This window comes from Megascapheus bottae, chromosome 1, assembly GCF_031878675.1.
Source record: "Megascapheus bottae isolate mThoBot1 chromosome 1, mThoBot2.hap1, whole genome shotgun sequence".
Lineage (NCBI taxonomy): Eukaryota > Metazoa > Chordata > Mammalia > Rodentia > Geomyidae > Megascapheus > Megascapheus bottae.
The window spans coordinates 98,721,671-98,738,053 of record NC_143509.1 but is presented as its reverse complement, the minus strand read 5'-3'; the positions used below and the strand labels follow the sequence as shown (position 1 = coordinate 98,738,053).

Below are 16,383 nucleotides of genomic sequence, written 5' to 3'. Positions count from 1 at the left end.
GTGTGGGTAGTAGCACTGTACCACTGTGAGCCTGAGTATCACTTCCAGTTTTCTGGTGGTTAATTGGAGATGAGTCTTACGGACTTTTTCCTGCCTGGGCTGACTTCAAACCACAATCCTCAGAACTCAGCCTCCTGAGTTGCTAGGATTATAGACATGCGCCACAGGCACCTGGCTTTTTTCTTTCTTCTTCGTTCTCTGTCTCTCTGTCTGTATGTCTATGTCTGTCTCCTTTTCTTTTCCTTCCTTCCTTCCTCTCTCTTCCTTCTTTAGTTCTTTCTTCCTCTTTCCTTCCTTTTTTCTCAGTCTTTCTTTCCCTCCCTCCCTCCCTCCCTCCCTCCCTCCCTCCTTCCTTCCTTCCTTCCTTCCTCCCGTTCATTAATTTGTTTGTTTGTTAGTTTATTCATGTGTGCCTGAAGCTTGAATTCAAGGCCTGGGCATTGCCCCTTAGCTTTTTCACTGAAGACTTGGATGGTACCACTTGTGTAACAGAGCCACTTCTGGCTGTTTAGTGGTTAACTGGAGATAGTCTCATGAATTTTCCTGCTTGGGCTGGCTTTGAACTATGATCTTCATATGTTTAAACCATGATCTTCTTGAGTAGCTATAATTACAGGCATGAGCCAGCCCTTTCTCTTCTCTTTACATCCACTATAAGCTCTAACAAGTCATGCATGCCATACTGCTGGAATGTTTATCATTTTCACTTCTAATGTGAGCTCAGAGCACCATGCCATCTGTCATGTACTACACTACCAATAGTAAGCCATTCTTAAAACTTCTGAGTTACCCTCCAAGTGTGAATTACTCGTACTTTCTTTTGAACTAATCCATACAAAGTACCAAATGATACTTCAGACTTCTCCTTTTGTTCCTCCAAAATATCAGAAATGTGCCAGGCTGAAATTTTATTATTAATATCTCATCTTCTGACTTTCTACAGGTTATGTTTTATATTATCCTTTACTTTCCTGTAAGACAACTTCATTATTTCATTTAGTATTCCTATTTGAGTTTTCCTGTGGTTGGAGAACCATCACCTTGCTTTTTCCTCCAGGACCTTTGGCTAGAACCACTGAATGCCACTAGAAAGAGGAGGTTACTCTTCTTTCATTTCTTCTGGGACTTTGTCTTTTCGCTGTGGCCAAGCAGAGTTCGCCAGTGATAATGCAACACTAAGATCAATACATTTCTAAGTTCAGGATTGGTTTTCTCCAAACCCATTCCCTGACTTCCTTTTAAAATGGACCAAAACTAGAATCCCTATAAACATTATTCATCATGAACAATACTAAAGAAAACACACAATTTAATCATATAGCTACTTAGACAAAAGTTTGTCTCCAAGTATCTTTTATCATGAACCTTATTTTTAAGTGCCTCTGTCAACCAAGCACTTTATTTGTAAATTCTATTCAAACTTTTTACACTGGATACCTTAACAAATAGACGTTAAAAATAGACACTGGGAAAAAGACAACGTGAGCAGCTGTTAAGTTGATTATGGTCTTCTGGCCTGCAGAGGGTTGTGGTTCTGCTAAAGACCCAGAAGAAGGGGCCGCATGGTAGAGTGCTTGCCTAGCATGCACAAAGACTTGGGTTCAATTCCTCAATACCACATACATAGAAATAGCCAGAGCGGCTGCTGAGGCTCAAGTGATAGAGCTCTAGCCTTGAGAAAGTCCAAGGACAGTGCTCAGGCCCTACGTTCAAGCCCAAGAACTGGCAAAAAAGGGGGGGGCTCAAAAGAATTGTCTCAAGCATCATCCAATGTATAGCCGTGCTCTAGAGGACAGCACACTAGGGGTGCAGACATGTACGTACCCCCTTGAGTGCCATGAGGCCCATAAACAGGAAGTTTCACGTGATGTGTACCACCAGTGGCCATGGCTCTTTGAGGTGTTGGTAAATTCTGGTTCTTAACCTGCATGGGATAGGAGGTCACTAACCTCCGAAGTCTCTGTCTGAATTGTCAGGGAACCACAGGATGAGTTTTGCATTCTCACAAAGTTCTCCCTGCACCTTGTAAGTTTGCCAAGTAAGAACAAGTATGATGCCAGGGAAATGCAGAAGAGCCCATCTCAGGGGCATGGTAAAAATGAGTAAAAGAGGGAGCCCCTGCACTTTTTATCCCTAGGGCTGAGAATCAGTGCTCTGCCCTGGATGAAAATGCAGAGGGGAAACAACAGCAAACTTGTGTGTGTGTGTGTGTGTGTGTGTGTGTGTGTGTGTGTGTGTGTGTGTGTGTGTGTGTAGTCTCAGGCTAAAGGTGCTAATGAAAGTCTTTAAGATAAGTGCACCTATAACTGTTCTGTGTGCTACCATCTTCCTCCACAAAGACTCTTGTCAATTCTTCCTTCTTGGCCTCAGTTTGCACACGCAAGTGAAATTCGGTTTCCTGCTCTGCTCAGTTCCTTTTTTCAGGTTTTTCAGTTGGTGTGTTTCTGGCACAATTGTCAGCTCCTTGGGCTTCGCAGGGGATCGCAAAGGTCATCCTAGCTGTGCCTCAGGAATTCTGTAATGGGAAGGATGGAATTCCTCATAAACCTTGATTTTTTTCCTCACCTAAAATAGAAACTATTAATGAAAATAGACTGTAACTGAGTGGAGCCAGCGGAGGCAAATGCAGGTTAAAGAGCTTCATTTGTGAGTTTTATGGTTAAATGGAAGAAATGCAAAACATGGAAAAGTGGGTTGATTGAGCTTTTCATTTCTTTTTTAGCCTCTGGTTTCTGTTTTACTGTTTTGGGAGTTACTGATTTCGGTTTTACTTTTCAGGAGTCCTAATCAGCTGTTGCTGTGGGCACCCCAACCCCCTAACACTCATATACAGCTAGCAAGCAGGAACTAAGAATGTCCTGTCTCAGCTGGGTGCAGTGCCTCATATCTGCAGTTCTGACTACTTTGAAGACTGAGATCTGAAGATCCTGGTCCAAAGCTAACCTGAATAACAAAAGTCTATGAGATTTTTTTTCTCGACCTAAGTGTGAAGAATCTAGAAATGGAGGTGTGGTTCAAATGGCAGTGTGCTAGCCTTATGCAAAAAAAAAAAAGCTTAGGGACAGTTCACAGGCCTTGAGTCAAAGCCCTAGCATTGGCACAAAAAAGAAAGTCCTCCTATATTACAAGGAATATGTAAGTAGAAAAGTGTACTTTTTAAATACTTAGGATGAACTCTTATTATGAGACACTGTGTGCAAAGCCAAAGCAGAGAACAGACACCCAAATAAAACTATTAGATGAGCAGACAGGCATAGAGCAAACTGGTAAGGGGCCAGGTCCTGGAAAGCCCAATGCTCTGCCCCTCTGCCAGCCTGGGTGTCATGTGCCACAAAGGAACCAGGCTGAACAGCGTGACATCTCAAGAAGGCCAATAGCCCTTGACTGCCCTGACTCAGGCCTGTCACCCTAGCTGCTCAAGAGGCTAAGATCTGAGGATCAAGGTTTATAGCTAGCCTGGACCAAAAAAGTCTTATTTCTAATTAACTGCAAAAAGGTCCTAAGTGGATCTGTGTCTCAAGTGGTAGGGTAGAATGCCCATCTTGGGCAAAGAAGCTCAAGGACAGAGCCAAGGTCCTGAGTACAAGCTCCAGGACTGGCTCAAAAGAGGGAAAAAGGTAAATCCGCTACTCCCCACCCCACTCATATCCCAAGAAAACTGCCTCACACTGATCTTGAGCCTCTTTGTTGGTCCCAATCTATCTCTAGCACATTTATTTTGTGACTCAATGATTTTTTCCCCTAGATGGGATCAGTTCCAGCCTTTCTATAAAATACCAGCCATCATTTTAGTCAGTCCCTGTTTGTAATCTAAAAATAGAAATGCTCAAATTCACTAAATTTAATTCAAATGGAATTACCAATTTAAAGGCAGGTAACCAAAGCACACATTTTTTGCTTGGGGGACAGATCTGTCATTCGAGACAAAGACAGTTCGATGATCTTCAAACACTTCATTCCTCATTCTCCTCACCCCCGATCCGTACAATGAAATGACAATGGTAGAGTCCAGTGAGCCAGAATTGTCTCAGATGGACAGAAATGCTGGAGATTTAGAGCTCTGTGTCATGAACTCCATCACTTCCTCCTCCATCTCTCCTAGTCTTCCCTTTCCTTCTCCTTCTCCAGATTATCGGTCAAGGAGAATGGCAGAAGGACAGAAAGGAGAGGCCCATGGTTGTACCAAAGGGAAGGGGCTGGTCTGGCTCTGGAGGGATGGAGTGTGTATCCTGCCAGCCTCTCCCTAGCCCATTATTCAGCAGGGCTGCGTCCTCTGCTGTGTGGCGCACACTACTGTTCTGCGTTCCAAACCTTTTTAGAATCAATGCAGCTAGGTCTTTTCAGGTTGGGAGTTGTGGTAATTTGGCAAAGCAGACAACATAACTGGTTTCTTACATAACTCAGCAGTTGGCAGAAGACACAGTGCATTGAAATTAAGCAACTCTGTACCCATTCGAGAAGCCTTTGCTGTTCCTTTTCTTGAAGGGCTAAATGCCTACTTTGCCGTTGTATTTTCCCCTGATTGCATATATTCTATTTAATTATTGGCTGGCATTAATAATGCTTTGAAGTAAACATTTTATGTGAATGCAAGGGTTCCCTTAAATTTTCCGATGCAGAGGAGCTGTTCCTGCCAGACACTGACTTACAGAATGCATTTGGGGGCTTCTAGGTGATAATGAAGTTGGAGAGATGCAGGAGGACAAAGAATGCAAGACTGACACTGTTTAGAAGTCAAATGATGGGATGCTCAGAGGCCTGGAGTCAGTTTTGCAAAATCATTCAGATGAGGCAGCTTACCCGGAGAGCCAGCAGAACAAGCTTGTCCATTGCGTTGGACATTCTTTCCATGTTTTCTTCATTTCCTATTTTTAAAAGGAAAAAAAAAAGCCAGGTGCTGGTGACTCAGGCCTGTCATCCTAACTACTCAGGAGGCTGAGAATTATGGGTTGAAGCCAGCTCAGGCAAGAAAGTCTATGGGGCTCTTATCTCTAATTAACCACCAAAAAAGTGGGGTGGAGCTGTGGCTCCATGTAGTGGCATGCTAGCCTTGAGCACAAAAGCTCAGAGTCAGTGTCCAGGCCCTGAGTTCAAGCCTCAGAATTGACACACATACAGAGAGAAAGAAAGAGAGAAAGAGACAGAGAGAGGCAAGAGAGAGACAGAGAGAGACAGAGATGAGAGAGAGAGAGGGGGGGGGGAGAGGGAGAGGGAGAGGGAAGGAAAGGAAGGAAGGAAGGAAGGAACAATTTGTCCATGAGTCTTTCAGCAGGATACCTTTCTCAGTTTCAGAGGCCAAAATCTCCTCAAAAATAAATTTATTTGTTTATTTACTTATTTATTTTATGGTGCTATATGCTAGGCAAGTGTTTTACCATTGAGATATTTTCAGCCCTCTAAATGATTTTCTGTGTTTGCTTGCCATCCAAGTATCACATTTAAGCTGGCTCCCCGCTTACATGAAGATGCTGGAATTACTTTAGGATCTCTTCCTGTTGTCCTATAGTGGAATCCAAGTGGGAATTGGCACATCCATGCAGTGAAGTTCAGTTGGACAAACACACACACACACACACACACACACACACACACACACACACACACACACACACACACACACACACACACACCCCAAAACATTTCAAAACAAATGCCACCTTTTTTTTTTGTTTTCTTTAAAAAATAGTTCACTGGCCAATTCAGATTTCAAAATGTTTTCTTCAGTGCCCCAAGATGAAACACTGATTGAAGTTTTCAGGAAATTGCAAGGATAAGCAACTCACCAACAAGACTTTAGTTTCCAGGTCTCCCAAACCCTTGAAACTTCCCTGGAGGCTAATTACTGTTTACTGCTTAGGACCTTGGGCCTTTTTCTTCCGTAACATTTTCCATCTTAAGCAGGCCCGCCCCATTCAGCGTTCAGCTGAGGAGTTAGCTGACTGTTGTCTGAATACTGAATGGAATTACTACCAGTGGAAACTATGCTGCAAGAGGGGCGGATACAGCAGCTGCGAAGCAAACCTCAGCTGCCTTTTCCATCCTCTCGCCAGAGGTAATTAGCATAGGGAAAATGACTAAGGTGTTGACGTCACCTCTTTCCAGTAGAAACTTACACTTTGTCCCTGTCTGCCTACCAGCCACACAGGACTTGACTCAGGAATTTGCTGTCCAAACAGGACGCTTGGAGAGCTGCGATCCTCCTCTCTCCCGCCCCCAGGGGCTGGCACTGGCTGGTTTATAAGCCTGGGCTGGAGAAAGAACCCGGCAGAAAGGAACACCGCTTGGGGTTTGTTTGACTGCGTGGGTCTCTAGAGATTTCCTAGTAAGAAAGCAAGATGCATTTTAGGAACTTTAACTACAGTTTTAGCTCCCTGATTGCCTGTGTGGCGAGCAGTGAGATCTTCAGCGAAAGTGAAAGCAGGGTAAGACTTCGGAATGTGAATGGAATGGTTGAAAGTTTTGAAAGCATGACGCTAATCCTCAGGGGGGTAGATGCTCTCTAGTGGCTTTGGTGGGGGCTGGGGAAATGTGTGGGAAATCAGTCCCAAGTGTTTTGAGCCGTGAAAATCAGAAGCTGTTGTCTATAGAATTCACTTTTGAAGATCTCAGTATTTGGAAATGTCCAGTCCCTGCATCACCTTCTGAGTTGGGCAATATGTGGGCATCATGTTTTTATTCTGAATGTGTCGCATGAAAGCTCTTCCACCCGAGGCCTATTCTGACAGCCAAAGGAACCATCTACAGCCAGAGTTTGGAATCGTTTCATTTCCTCCTAGGAAGTCAATAACGCAAGTTTGTTGTGTATTTTCTAGTAATTACAAGGGAACGCCTCTAGCTTCCAGATTTCTCTGGCTGGCAAATAATAAAACTAGATAATTCAAGTGTAGGATAAATGTGCCTCCTGGGTAGCAGCTCTCATTGCAATAATTAATATAATTAGCAGTTTTAATCATTATATTTTTGTCTTCATTTGATTAAAATGTATGATTTCTCATCCGTAGGTACCTGATTGATGTTTCATGCAAAAGTGAACATATAGTATCATATAGAAGCGAATAATGTGTCTATTGATGTTTCATGCAGGAAAGATTATATAGTATCGTATAGGAGTGATATGGTGTATGTGTTTTGTATGGGAATGTTATTTGTGTTATATGCATTGTACTCAAAGCTATCTTGGGAAGGATTTTTTCTTTTAATCAAAGTTAACTTTTGTTAACTTTGTGTACAGTATTGTGTACAGTATTTGGGAGTGGCTGGCACATGTTTTCGCCCTTAATTATGGGGGGGCTCATTTTATGCATAAATATATGACATAGTCAACATAATTCATATTAACCGTATGTGCTTAAAAACATTACTTTCCTGTGTGTGTGTGTGTGTGTGTGTGTGTGTGTGTGTGTGTGTGCCTGTTCTGTTCTAGGATTTGAACTCAGGGCCTCTCTAGACTTCCTTGCTATGGCAGGCATTCTACCAGTTGAGCCACACCTCTAACCTGTTTTTATTGTGGTTTTTTTTTTTTCTGGACTGTGCACCTTTTTCTTCCAGTTCTCAACCTCTTAAGTACCTAGAATTATAGAGAGGAGCTACCAATGCCACACCTTTTAATTAAGTGTGGAAATACTATGTAAAAATAGTAATGCCTAGATATCAACTACTGGAACAAATACTTTTTTTAAAGCTATACTAGTGACCTGGACTTAGTGCTAATGTCTGTTTTCTGTTGCTCTGGACCTGAACCCTGACTTACATTCTAAAAATACTCATCAAAGTCATCTCTCCCCAATTCTGAATCATAACTCCAGACCTAGGGATAAGTCATGTGAAATTCTGGATTTACAAAGACATGCTTATATCACAAACTTCCCTTGACCCCAATAGGTGGGACCAATACTGGACGGCCAGAGGAAACCTAGGGCACATCTGTGCGTGTACTCAGGCACATGCCTTTGCAGAATCCCCCATGGAAGTCACAGAACTGTTCCAAAGCTAAAGAAAGAGGAGCTGAGGAGAACAGGCAGAAAGGTTCCGTGCTCCTAACTCCCTCCTGGTGAAAGGAGACTAATTGTCCACCTGAAGCCTCTGCCTCCCCAGCTGTCCCAGGCTGATGGGCTGCCCTAGAGCTAAGTGGGGCATCCAGAACTTGGGTCTTTCACTCATCTTTCTCACCAGCCCTTCCCACACCAGCAGAGCCCATTTCACCTGTGGGAGAGCCGGCATGCACTGCGGGTTTCAGTGCAATGCCTTCAGTTTGAAATCAGTTTCTTGCAGGTAGTTAAAAAGGAACAGATTCAGATAAAATAGTAGTGGTTAGGTTTTCTTTTTGTGCCATATTTGGGCTTGTACTCTACTTTCCCTTAGCTTTTGTACTCAAGGCTGGCACTCTTTTATCACTTGAGCTAAATGAGCTACAGGTCCATTTTCAGCTTCTTGCTGGGTTAGTTGGAGATAACACTCTCACCCACTTTCCTGCCCAGGTTGGCTTCAAACCACAGTCTTCAGATGTCGGCCTTCTGAGTAGCTAAGATTACAGGCCTGAACCCTCGACATCCTGCAGTAACCGGAACTTTGCACACCTGCTTCCTTTAAGAAATGCAAGACTTTTCCAAAGTTTATTATTCATTCAGAAAAAAGGTGTTTTCTTTTTCTTTCAAATTAACAGTAGGATTTTTGAAGACCTAAAGAAACATTTGGTAGCGGGGAGTGGTGGCTCATGCCAGTCATCCTCGCTACTCAGGAGGCTGAGATCTGAGGATCAAGGTTCAAAGCCAGCCAGGCACAAAAGGACCTGAGACTCTTACCTCCAATTAACCTCTAGAAAATGAGAAGTGGGGCTTAGCTCAAGGGTAGGGAGGTAGCCTTGAGCTAAAGAGCTCAGGGACAATGCCCGGGCCCAGGGTTAGGGTAGTGGTAGCCCTTGAGCTGAAGAGCTGAGGGACAGCGCCCCCCCAAAAGAAACATTTCACATATCTGGTGTCCCTGAACTGAGTATCAGGATTGGGGAAGGCGTAGAAGCATCAGTCGATGGATAATGAGTACTTTACATGGTAAAAATTAACCTCCCTGAAGAATGTAAGTATTCTTGAATTTTTCACCAGGCACTAGTGGCTAGCTACTAAGCAGGCTGAGATCTGAGGATCATGGTTCAAAACCAGCCTCGGCAAGAAAGTCCAAATCCCTGAGACGCCAGAACACTGGAAATGGAGCTGTGCCTTCAAGTGGTAGAACACTAGCTTTGAGCAAACGAGCTCGGGAACACCAGGAACCGAGACCCTGAGTCCAAGTCCCATGACTGACAGAAAGAAAAAGAAAAAGGAGGGGGCATGTGAAATATTTAGGAACCTGAGGTGTATCCCAGTGGTAGGATACGTGCCTGGCATTTACTAGGCTCTAGGTTCCATTCTTAGCAACACACACACACACACACACACACACACACACACATTTCAGTGTTCATAATTGTTTTGCTGATTTCATGAATTAAATAAAACGAACCAGATTTAGTAAATCGTATCTTCTTCATCACTTGAATGAGAGCAAGGGCAATCTTATGTGTCTCAGTGGCAGAACATGTGTGAGAGGCCCTGGGTTCCAAAATAAATAGAGTAGTATCTCCTCAGAAGTGAGAGTTGATAGCTGGCTTCCTCAGTGAGGAATGTGGTATGTTGGGCAGGGGCCATGTGCACTTAAGGTTTCACTCCTTTTGTTGTTTTTCTTCCCTTCCAGGCTAAATTTGAATCCCTCTTCAGAACCTATGACAAGGATATCACCTTTCAGTATTTTAAGAGCTTCAAGCGCGTCCGGATAAACTTCAGCAATCCCTTATCTGCAGCAGACGCCAGGTTACGGCTGCACAAGACCGAGTTTCTGGGGAAGGAAATGAAGTTATATTTTGCTCAGGTAAGTGCTAAATGTGTTTGTTGCTTTGCCCTCTCCTTCATATCCTCTTAAAGCAGTATACATGGATTAAAATTCACACACACTCCTCCCCCACCCAAAGAAAACCTTTATCTCAAAAGCATCATACTCTTAAGAAAATAATACTCTGAATTCTCAGTGTCTCCCTTGTTTTAAGACAACATCAAGGGTAATTACTCAGAAAGATATGAGGATCACAGTTCAAAGCCAGCCTTGGCTGAAAAGTCTGTAGGACTCTTATCTCCAACTAATCACCAGAAAGCCAGGAATGAAGAAGGTTCAACTCAAGTGGTAGAGTCACATCCTTGAGTAAAAGAAGCCAAGCTAGAGCAGGAGGCCCTGTGTGTAAGCCCCAGTTACCAACACCAAAAAAATAAATAAGTAAATAAAAACCAAGATAAACGTAAAAGTGAACTCAGAGATAGATCACCCTGGACTTTGCAATAGTGTTGAATGGGAAGAAGCCCACGTCACCGTCTCGAGGCTGCTCCAGCACTCGGACATCTGGGCTGTGGGAACTGCTCGAGGGTTCGGCTAAGGAGCCCTCGGACCAAACAGATCCCCGTGGTTTGCAGCTTGTGTCGGTGTTCCCAGAGTCTCGGCACACTCAGGCAGTGAAGGACCAGAAGTCCCCTCAGGCCTGCCAGATCTAGCCTGATTGGGGAACATGGCCTAACCAGACAGGATGTAGATACTAAAAACCTTCTTGTTCATTAAGTGCCAGCCAAAAACACACCTATGGAACAGAAGGAAGGGACTGCGGGTGGCTCTGCTGTCACTGCCCAGGGGACGTTAGGTGACCGGTGACCTGTCTGGCAGCTCCCAAAGTTCTGTTGACTTTGTAACAGGGGCTAGCTGGTTATTTGGGAAGAGGAAAGGAGCTTCTACTACTGGCCAGGTAACGCCCATCCCATCAAGGAGCTCTCCCAATCCCCTCCACCCCCACAGAGGAGGGGAGAAAAGAGCACTTACTCTGTAAGTACCTCTCTGCCCTAAGTAAGGTTTCATGTAAATAACGACTTAACTACCTTCATCCTTCATGGCCTGTTCTGATTATTTAAATGATGGATATTTCTTATGAAACATTTTTTTTTTTGGTGCCTTTCCTGGGGCTTAAACTCGGGGCCTGGACACTGTCTCTAAGCTTTTATGCTCAAGGTAGTACTCTACCCTACAGTCCACTTCTGGCTTTTCTGATAGTTGATTGGAGATAAGAATCTCACTGACTTTCTTGCCCAGGCTGGCTTTGATCCTGGGATCTCAGCCTGAGTAGCTAAGGATAGAGATGTAAGCCACCAGTTCCTAGCTTATTGTGAAATCTTGAGGAAGAAATTGGCCTTTGTCAGGAGCCCTGGAAGCAGGGAAGGAAGTGCTAGAGGAACCCTGAATCCTGGTACCTGCTGTGATCTTGCCACTGTGATCTTGCCACTGGGCCCCTCCTCCCTCTGTGGCATAAGGAGCTGGGGAAATTGATGCTGAGATCACCTCTGACCTCAAGGACAGGGCTTTATTTTTTTCCATTCACACTAGCATCATCTGTCACTCACTGCCAGCGAGGGCAGTCACCCTTTACCTTCTGACTGACTGATTTGATTCACCTCAGAATCACTGCCCTGCTGCCTGACCATTGTTCTATCCAGCATACCTGCCTTCCAGAAGCTTCCGGGGGGTGCTGTGACCTGTTGCAGGCTCGTCGAGGTGCAGTGATGAATGTCGCTCTCTCTCCTTAGACTTTACACATAGGAAGCTCACATCTGGCGCCACCCAATCCAGACAAGCAGTTTCTCATCTCTCCTCCTGCCTCTCCGCCAGTTGGATGGAAGCAAGTGGAAGATGCTACCCCCGTCATAAATTATGATCTTTTATATGCTATCTCCAAGCTGGGGCCAGGTAAGCAGCGCCCTTGGCTGGGCGTGGGAGATAGTCCCCAGACAGGAGGCCTGCCTCGAGGAGGAGAGCTAGGGATCTCCATTGCCCTGCCCTCGCATAATCCAGTGCAGGTGTACCATATGATCTGAATGACTTCCATCCTCTCACACCACGCCTGTGCCAGGAGTGTACCACTCTTGAGAAGCTGTGCAAGAAAGAGCAGCTGTTCATGGGTCCTGTGCCTCTGCCACTCTGGCTGGTTTCCCTCGACCCGTCCCCTCCCCTGCCAGACCTACCTGTGTGGTCGATGCCCAGGCCCCAGGTTCTGCTTCCCCAAGTGGGATGAGTGAGTGGACTTTGGAAAGAGAAAACAAGGACCGGGAGTTTGGCCTAGTGGCGGAGTGCTTGCCTAGCATACGCGAAGATCAGGGTTCGAGTCCTCAGAACCACACACATAGAAAAAGCGGGAAGTGGTGCTGAGGCTCAAGTGGTAGAGCTCTAGCCTTGAGAAAGCCCAAGGACAGTGCTCAGGCCCTGAGCTCAAGCCCAGGACTGGCAAAAAGAAACCAGACCCTTTTTTTAGAAATTGCACTTGAGTGAGGTGACTGTCCTCACCTAACGGCACCGCAGGCCCGGTTGTCTACAGTGGGTCTCGCGTGGGAGATCTGTGGTCAGGGACAAGGTCATCCCAGCAGGAAGCACGCATGCAGTGCATGGTCCTTGCACAGGATTTTTGAAAACTGTTCCTTACATGTTGGCGTCTCCTGTCCTGTGTGCTAGGGTTTGGTGACAGGGCTAAGGGGGAAGGAATCTTGGGGTGAGGAGGCTCCAGCCTCCTCCTTCCCTACCACAGAGCAAGCTGAGGAAGTGCTGAGCCTGTGAGCTCTTCATCTCTCCTTGTCCCCACGATCTCATGTTCCTTTGGGCCACGGGTTTTATTTTCATGAACCATCAGCAGTTTCAAGTTGAAAAGATTGCATTTCTAAAAACATCCCCTACGCAGAAATTCCCAGCTTGCTATCAACCAAGAATCACATTACTTAGTGCTAACCTGGCATGAAGGTCAAGGTGAAAGGTGGCCGGTTTGACAAGTAGGTCCTCCAGGACGCTGTTGGAGACGTCATGAGCAAGGCTGAGCTAGAGATGGGGCGGGAGGGTCTCCGCCAGGGCCGGCACACACTGTTGGCGAGCCAGGCAGGACTGGGGTGACAGTGCACACTCGGGAGTCCCCCTCACCTCTGCTGAAGCTCGGGAAAGGACTTTGTATGGAAGACGACGCAGGGAGGTCAACTTGGGATCCATTTATACAACATTGAATTGAATAATATTTTCTGTCCCATCTGGGCTTCAAAGATACTAGGAACAAACAGGGCTGGGGGCGTTGAGGACCTCCCTAGCAAACACGAGGCCCTGGGTGCAAACCCCCACTCTCACCAAGGTGCTGAGCCCTGAACTTTCTAGAATTGGGTCAGAGCCTTCCCAAAGGCCATTTCCAGTGACCTGGGAGCCTCTCTTATCTGAATGCTCTGAGCCAGCTGAGGCTCTGGCATATTTATTTCCAGGTGCCATAACATTAACACTCCTGCCTCTAGAGTGGGGTAGGGGTGCGGCAGCCATCTTCCCTGACACAGTGCTTTCCATGTTTAGAGCAGCGTGCGTGGTGCATGAGGCTGGGCGCCCTGCCTGGCTGCTCCTGTCCTTTGGAAATCAGCCACTGCAAGGACCTCCTTTCTTTCCCTCTTGTCAGGGCTGCACATGGAACCCCGGCGCTTGCGTTGTCAGTGAGCATTCTGCCTCTGAGCAGCATCCCTGGCCTCCTCTGTTTTTTTAAGCACAATTCTAGGCCGGGCACGGGTAGCTCCTGCCTGTAATCTAGTTACTCAGGAGGCTGTAATGAGAGGATTGTGGTTCAAAGCAAGCCCAAGTAGGACTTCAGTTTCCAACGTGTGTTCCTTTTGTTCCTGTCTGGAACAGTCACTCCCCCCGCCCCCGGCCTTGGGGAGAGGTAGCCAGAGATGGAGCGTGGACAAGAGAAGTCCACCACATAAAACAAGCGCTGTCAAGCGCCAGTGGCTCTCCGGGGGGCAGAGGTGAGAAGGTCACATTTAAGCCAGCCCAGGCAGGAAGGTCTGTGAGACTCTCACCTCCACTGCAGCAGCAAAAGGCTAGAAGTTGGAAGTGTGGCTCATGTAGTAGAATGCCAGCCAAATGAGAGCACCCAGGCCCTGAGTTCAAGTTAAAGTACATTCCTCTGTTCTTCACGTGCCTGGGCTCTGGGCTCAGTGTGCCCGTGAAGACACTGTACCCAGGGAATGTGTCTCTTTCTGATTTTGAATGAGCCAATAAGAAAACAGAAATGCAAAATGGGTCTGGCTGAGTCTCTCCTTCTTATTGAAGTTGGGTAGCAGGTGACTCTACCCCTCCTTCCCAGGGGGCTCCATTCACCCTCGTACCCAAGAGCCCTTTGCTTCGGGAAGATGTCCCTGCTAACAGGCAGTGATGTTCTTCCCCTAGGAGAGAAGTATGAACTGCATGCAGCAACGGACACCACACCCAGCGTGGTTGTCCACGTGTGTGAGAGCGATCAAGAGAATGAGGAAGAGGAAGAGGTGGAAAGAATGAAGAGACCCAAGCCCAAAATTATCCAGACCAGAAGGCCAGAGTACACACCTATCCACTTAAGCTGAACTGGCACACGGATGAAGAGCATGCGTGGAATTACACTCACCGGAGACATCTTTTACTGTGCAAATGGCCAGTCACAACTTTGGAGGTGGCAGCTGTGACCACTGTGGAAGAGAATCGAGGCTTTGTCTCCTTGTTCAGATGCTGCACCTCAGCCCATGTCTGTGGCACCTGGGCCATTCACTGAGTTTGTGGTGATCACACAGGGACTTTGGGAGTGTCTTGAGAAAACTGATAATGATTGTGTTCTGTACTCGTTCTTTTTTGGTAGGTTCTGTGTTTGCCAAGGCCAGGTTCGTCAGCAGGGCCAGAGGGAGTTTTCTGTTTCTAACCAGTGTCCAGGGTCCAAACCCAACTGGAAGGCAGAGACACCGCTCAGTGTCACCAGCGCCCAGTGCTGCAAGGTTGTGAAAACAACCAGTCTATGTGGAAATTTGTAGCGTTTCATTTCTCCCCTCCTGTCTGCATATCTGTGCATGTATACTATTGGTTTTCAAGACTCCCCTCTGTTCCGATATAAAGTTACATTGTCGTTTTACATCCCTGGGAGGCCAGATACCCACGGGGAAACTGTCCCCTCGCCAGGTCCCCCCCACTCTGTGCCATAGCCCTCATTTGTGAAATTCTGCCTGGAATGCATTCATCTGGCACCTGTCTGGTACGTCATGTAACTTGTGATTTTGAAAAAAAAAATGTTGACCTGAAATTGCTGTGTAGAGTTTAGCTTGGACAATTCAGAGAATAGCAGTTTCACTGCCAACTTTTAATGGGCAAGAAACGTTAGTTTTGGTGTTTGGGGTCGGATAGTGGTTTCCATTGTTTTGTTTCGTTTGATGTAGTGGTTGTGGATGTGAATCATAGCCAAACGCCTGGGGAACTGTTGGTTGAGGGAGTTGGGTTTTCACCCCCACTGAAACCTCAAGATAAACTTGTAAATAAAGCTGGTCGTGTATATCCATACGTGTTACACACTTGGGTTGGAACTGTAGGGCAGTGGAAGAGTTGTATGATGTAGTAACCTACCTACCTGTGAATTGTCTATGATAGCAAACACCGTGGCCACGTGTCACAGGATTGAATTCAAAGCATGTAACGTGAGTCGTAGACGTGTGTTGATACAAGAAGGATGCAGTGCCTTCCCCCACCCACGGATTCCTGCGGGAACCGTCGCACTAGCTGAACATTCGTAATGTTTTTCTAGTTGTAATGTGTATGTCTGGTAAATAGGTATTATATTTTGGCCTTACAATACCATAACAAAGTTTGTCATTTCAGAATACCTAATGCCAAGTTAACAATGCATGCTTTGGGAATTCGGAAGATGGTTTTCTTTCGTGGAGCAGATCTGTATGCATTGAAGTGTTTGACTGTTCCTAACATGAAATCGATTGAATGTTCTCACACCTCTGTTTACAGTACTTGGTAGGAGAAACCTCCGTCAGGGAGAGGCCATCACAGCTGTTCCAGTGTTTCTAGTTAAGTGCTTTTAAACTGGAGAGGCTAACCTCAAGATATTTTTTTTAACTGCATTCTATAATAAATCGGCACAATATGCTCTTTATGGAAAAGTTGTCTATTCCTCATTTTATTTCTAAGCCTAATTTGTGAACCCTTGGAGTTCTGCAGTCTCCAAGAGCACATTCCTTTACCAGTTTCAACTTAAAAACTTCTGATTCTGTGCAATAGTTCAGGGTATGCCACACTCATATACAGCACATGGTAAAAGGGTAAAATTGATGACACTGAAACTCACAAGTAGATGATGTATTGAAAATTCTGCATACCTTCACCACCATCAATTGAGTAGTATGTATGTATGTGTGTATGTATGTATGTGTGTATGTATGTATGTGTGTATGTATGTATGTGTGTGTATGTATGTATGTATTTGCCATCAGTGCTTGAGATGGA

The 16,383-nt window shown here is 45.7% G+C and overlaps 1 protein-coding gene across 2 annotated transcripts in view; it reads left to right on the top strand.

The window, feature by feature from the left end:
• The window catches only part of Rcan1 (regulator of calcineurin 1), an 80,857-nt gene extending 64,817 nt beyond the window's left edge, over positions 1 to 16,040 (top strand). Inside the window, exons 1-4 of one of the 2 annotated variants that reach the window (XM_090349126.1) lie at positions 6,260 to 6,422; positions 9,727 to 9,900; positions 11,649 to 11,808; positions 14,302 to 16,040. In XM_090349126.1, the coding sequence (XP_090205252.1) occupies positions 6,336 to 6,422; positions 9,727 to 9,900; positions 11,649 to 11,808; positions 14,302 to 14,474 (594 nt within the window). In that variant the 5' untranslated portion in view covers positions 6,260 to 6,335 and the 3' untranslated portion in view covers positions 14,475 to 16,040. Of the gene's footprint in view, positions 1 to 6,259; positions 6,423 to 9,726; positions 9,901 to 11,648; positions 11,809 to 14,301 lie in introns of those variants that run through there. The other variant, XM_090349124.1, reaches the window with a different exon arrangement.
• The last annotated feature ends 343 nt before the right edge of the window (positions 16,041 to 16,383 follow it).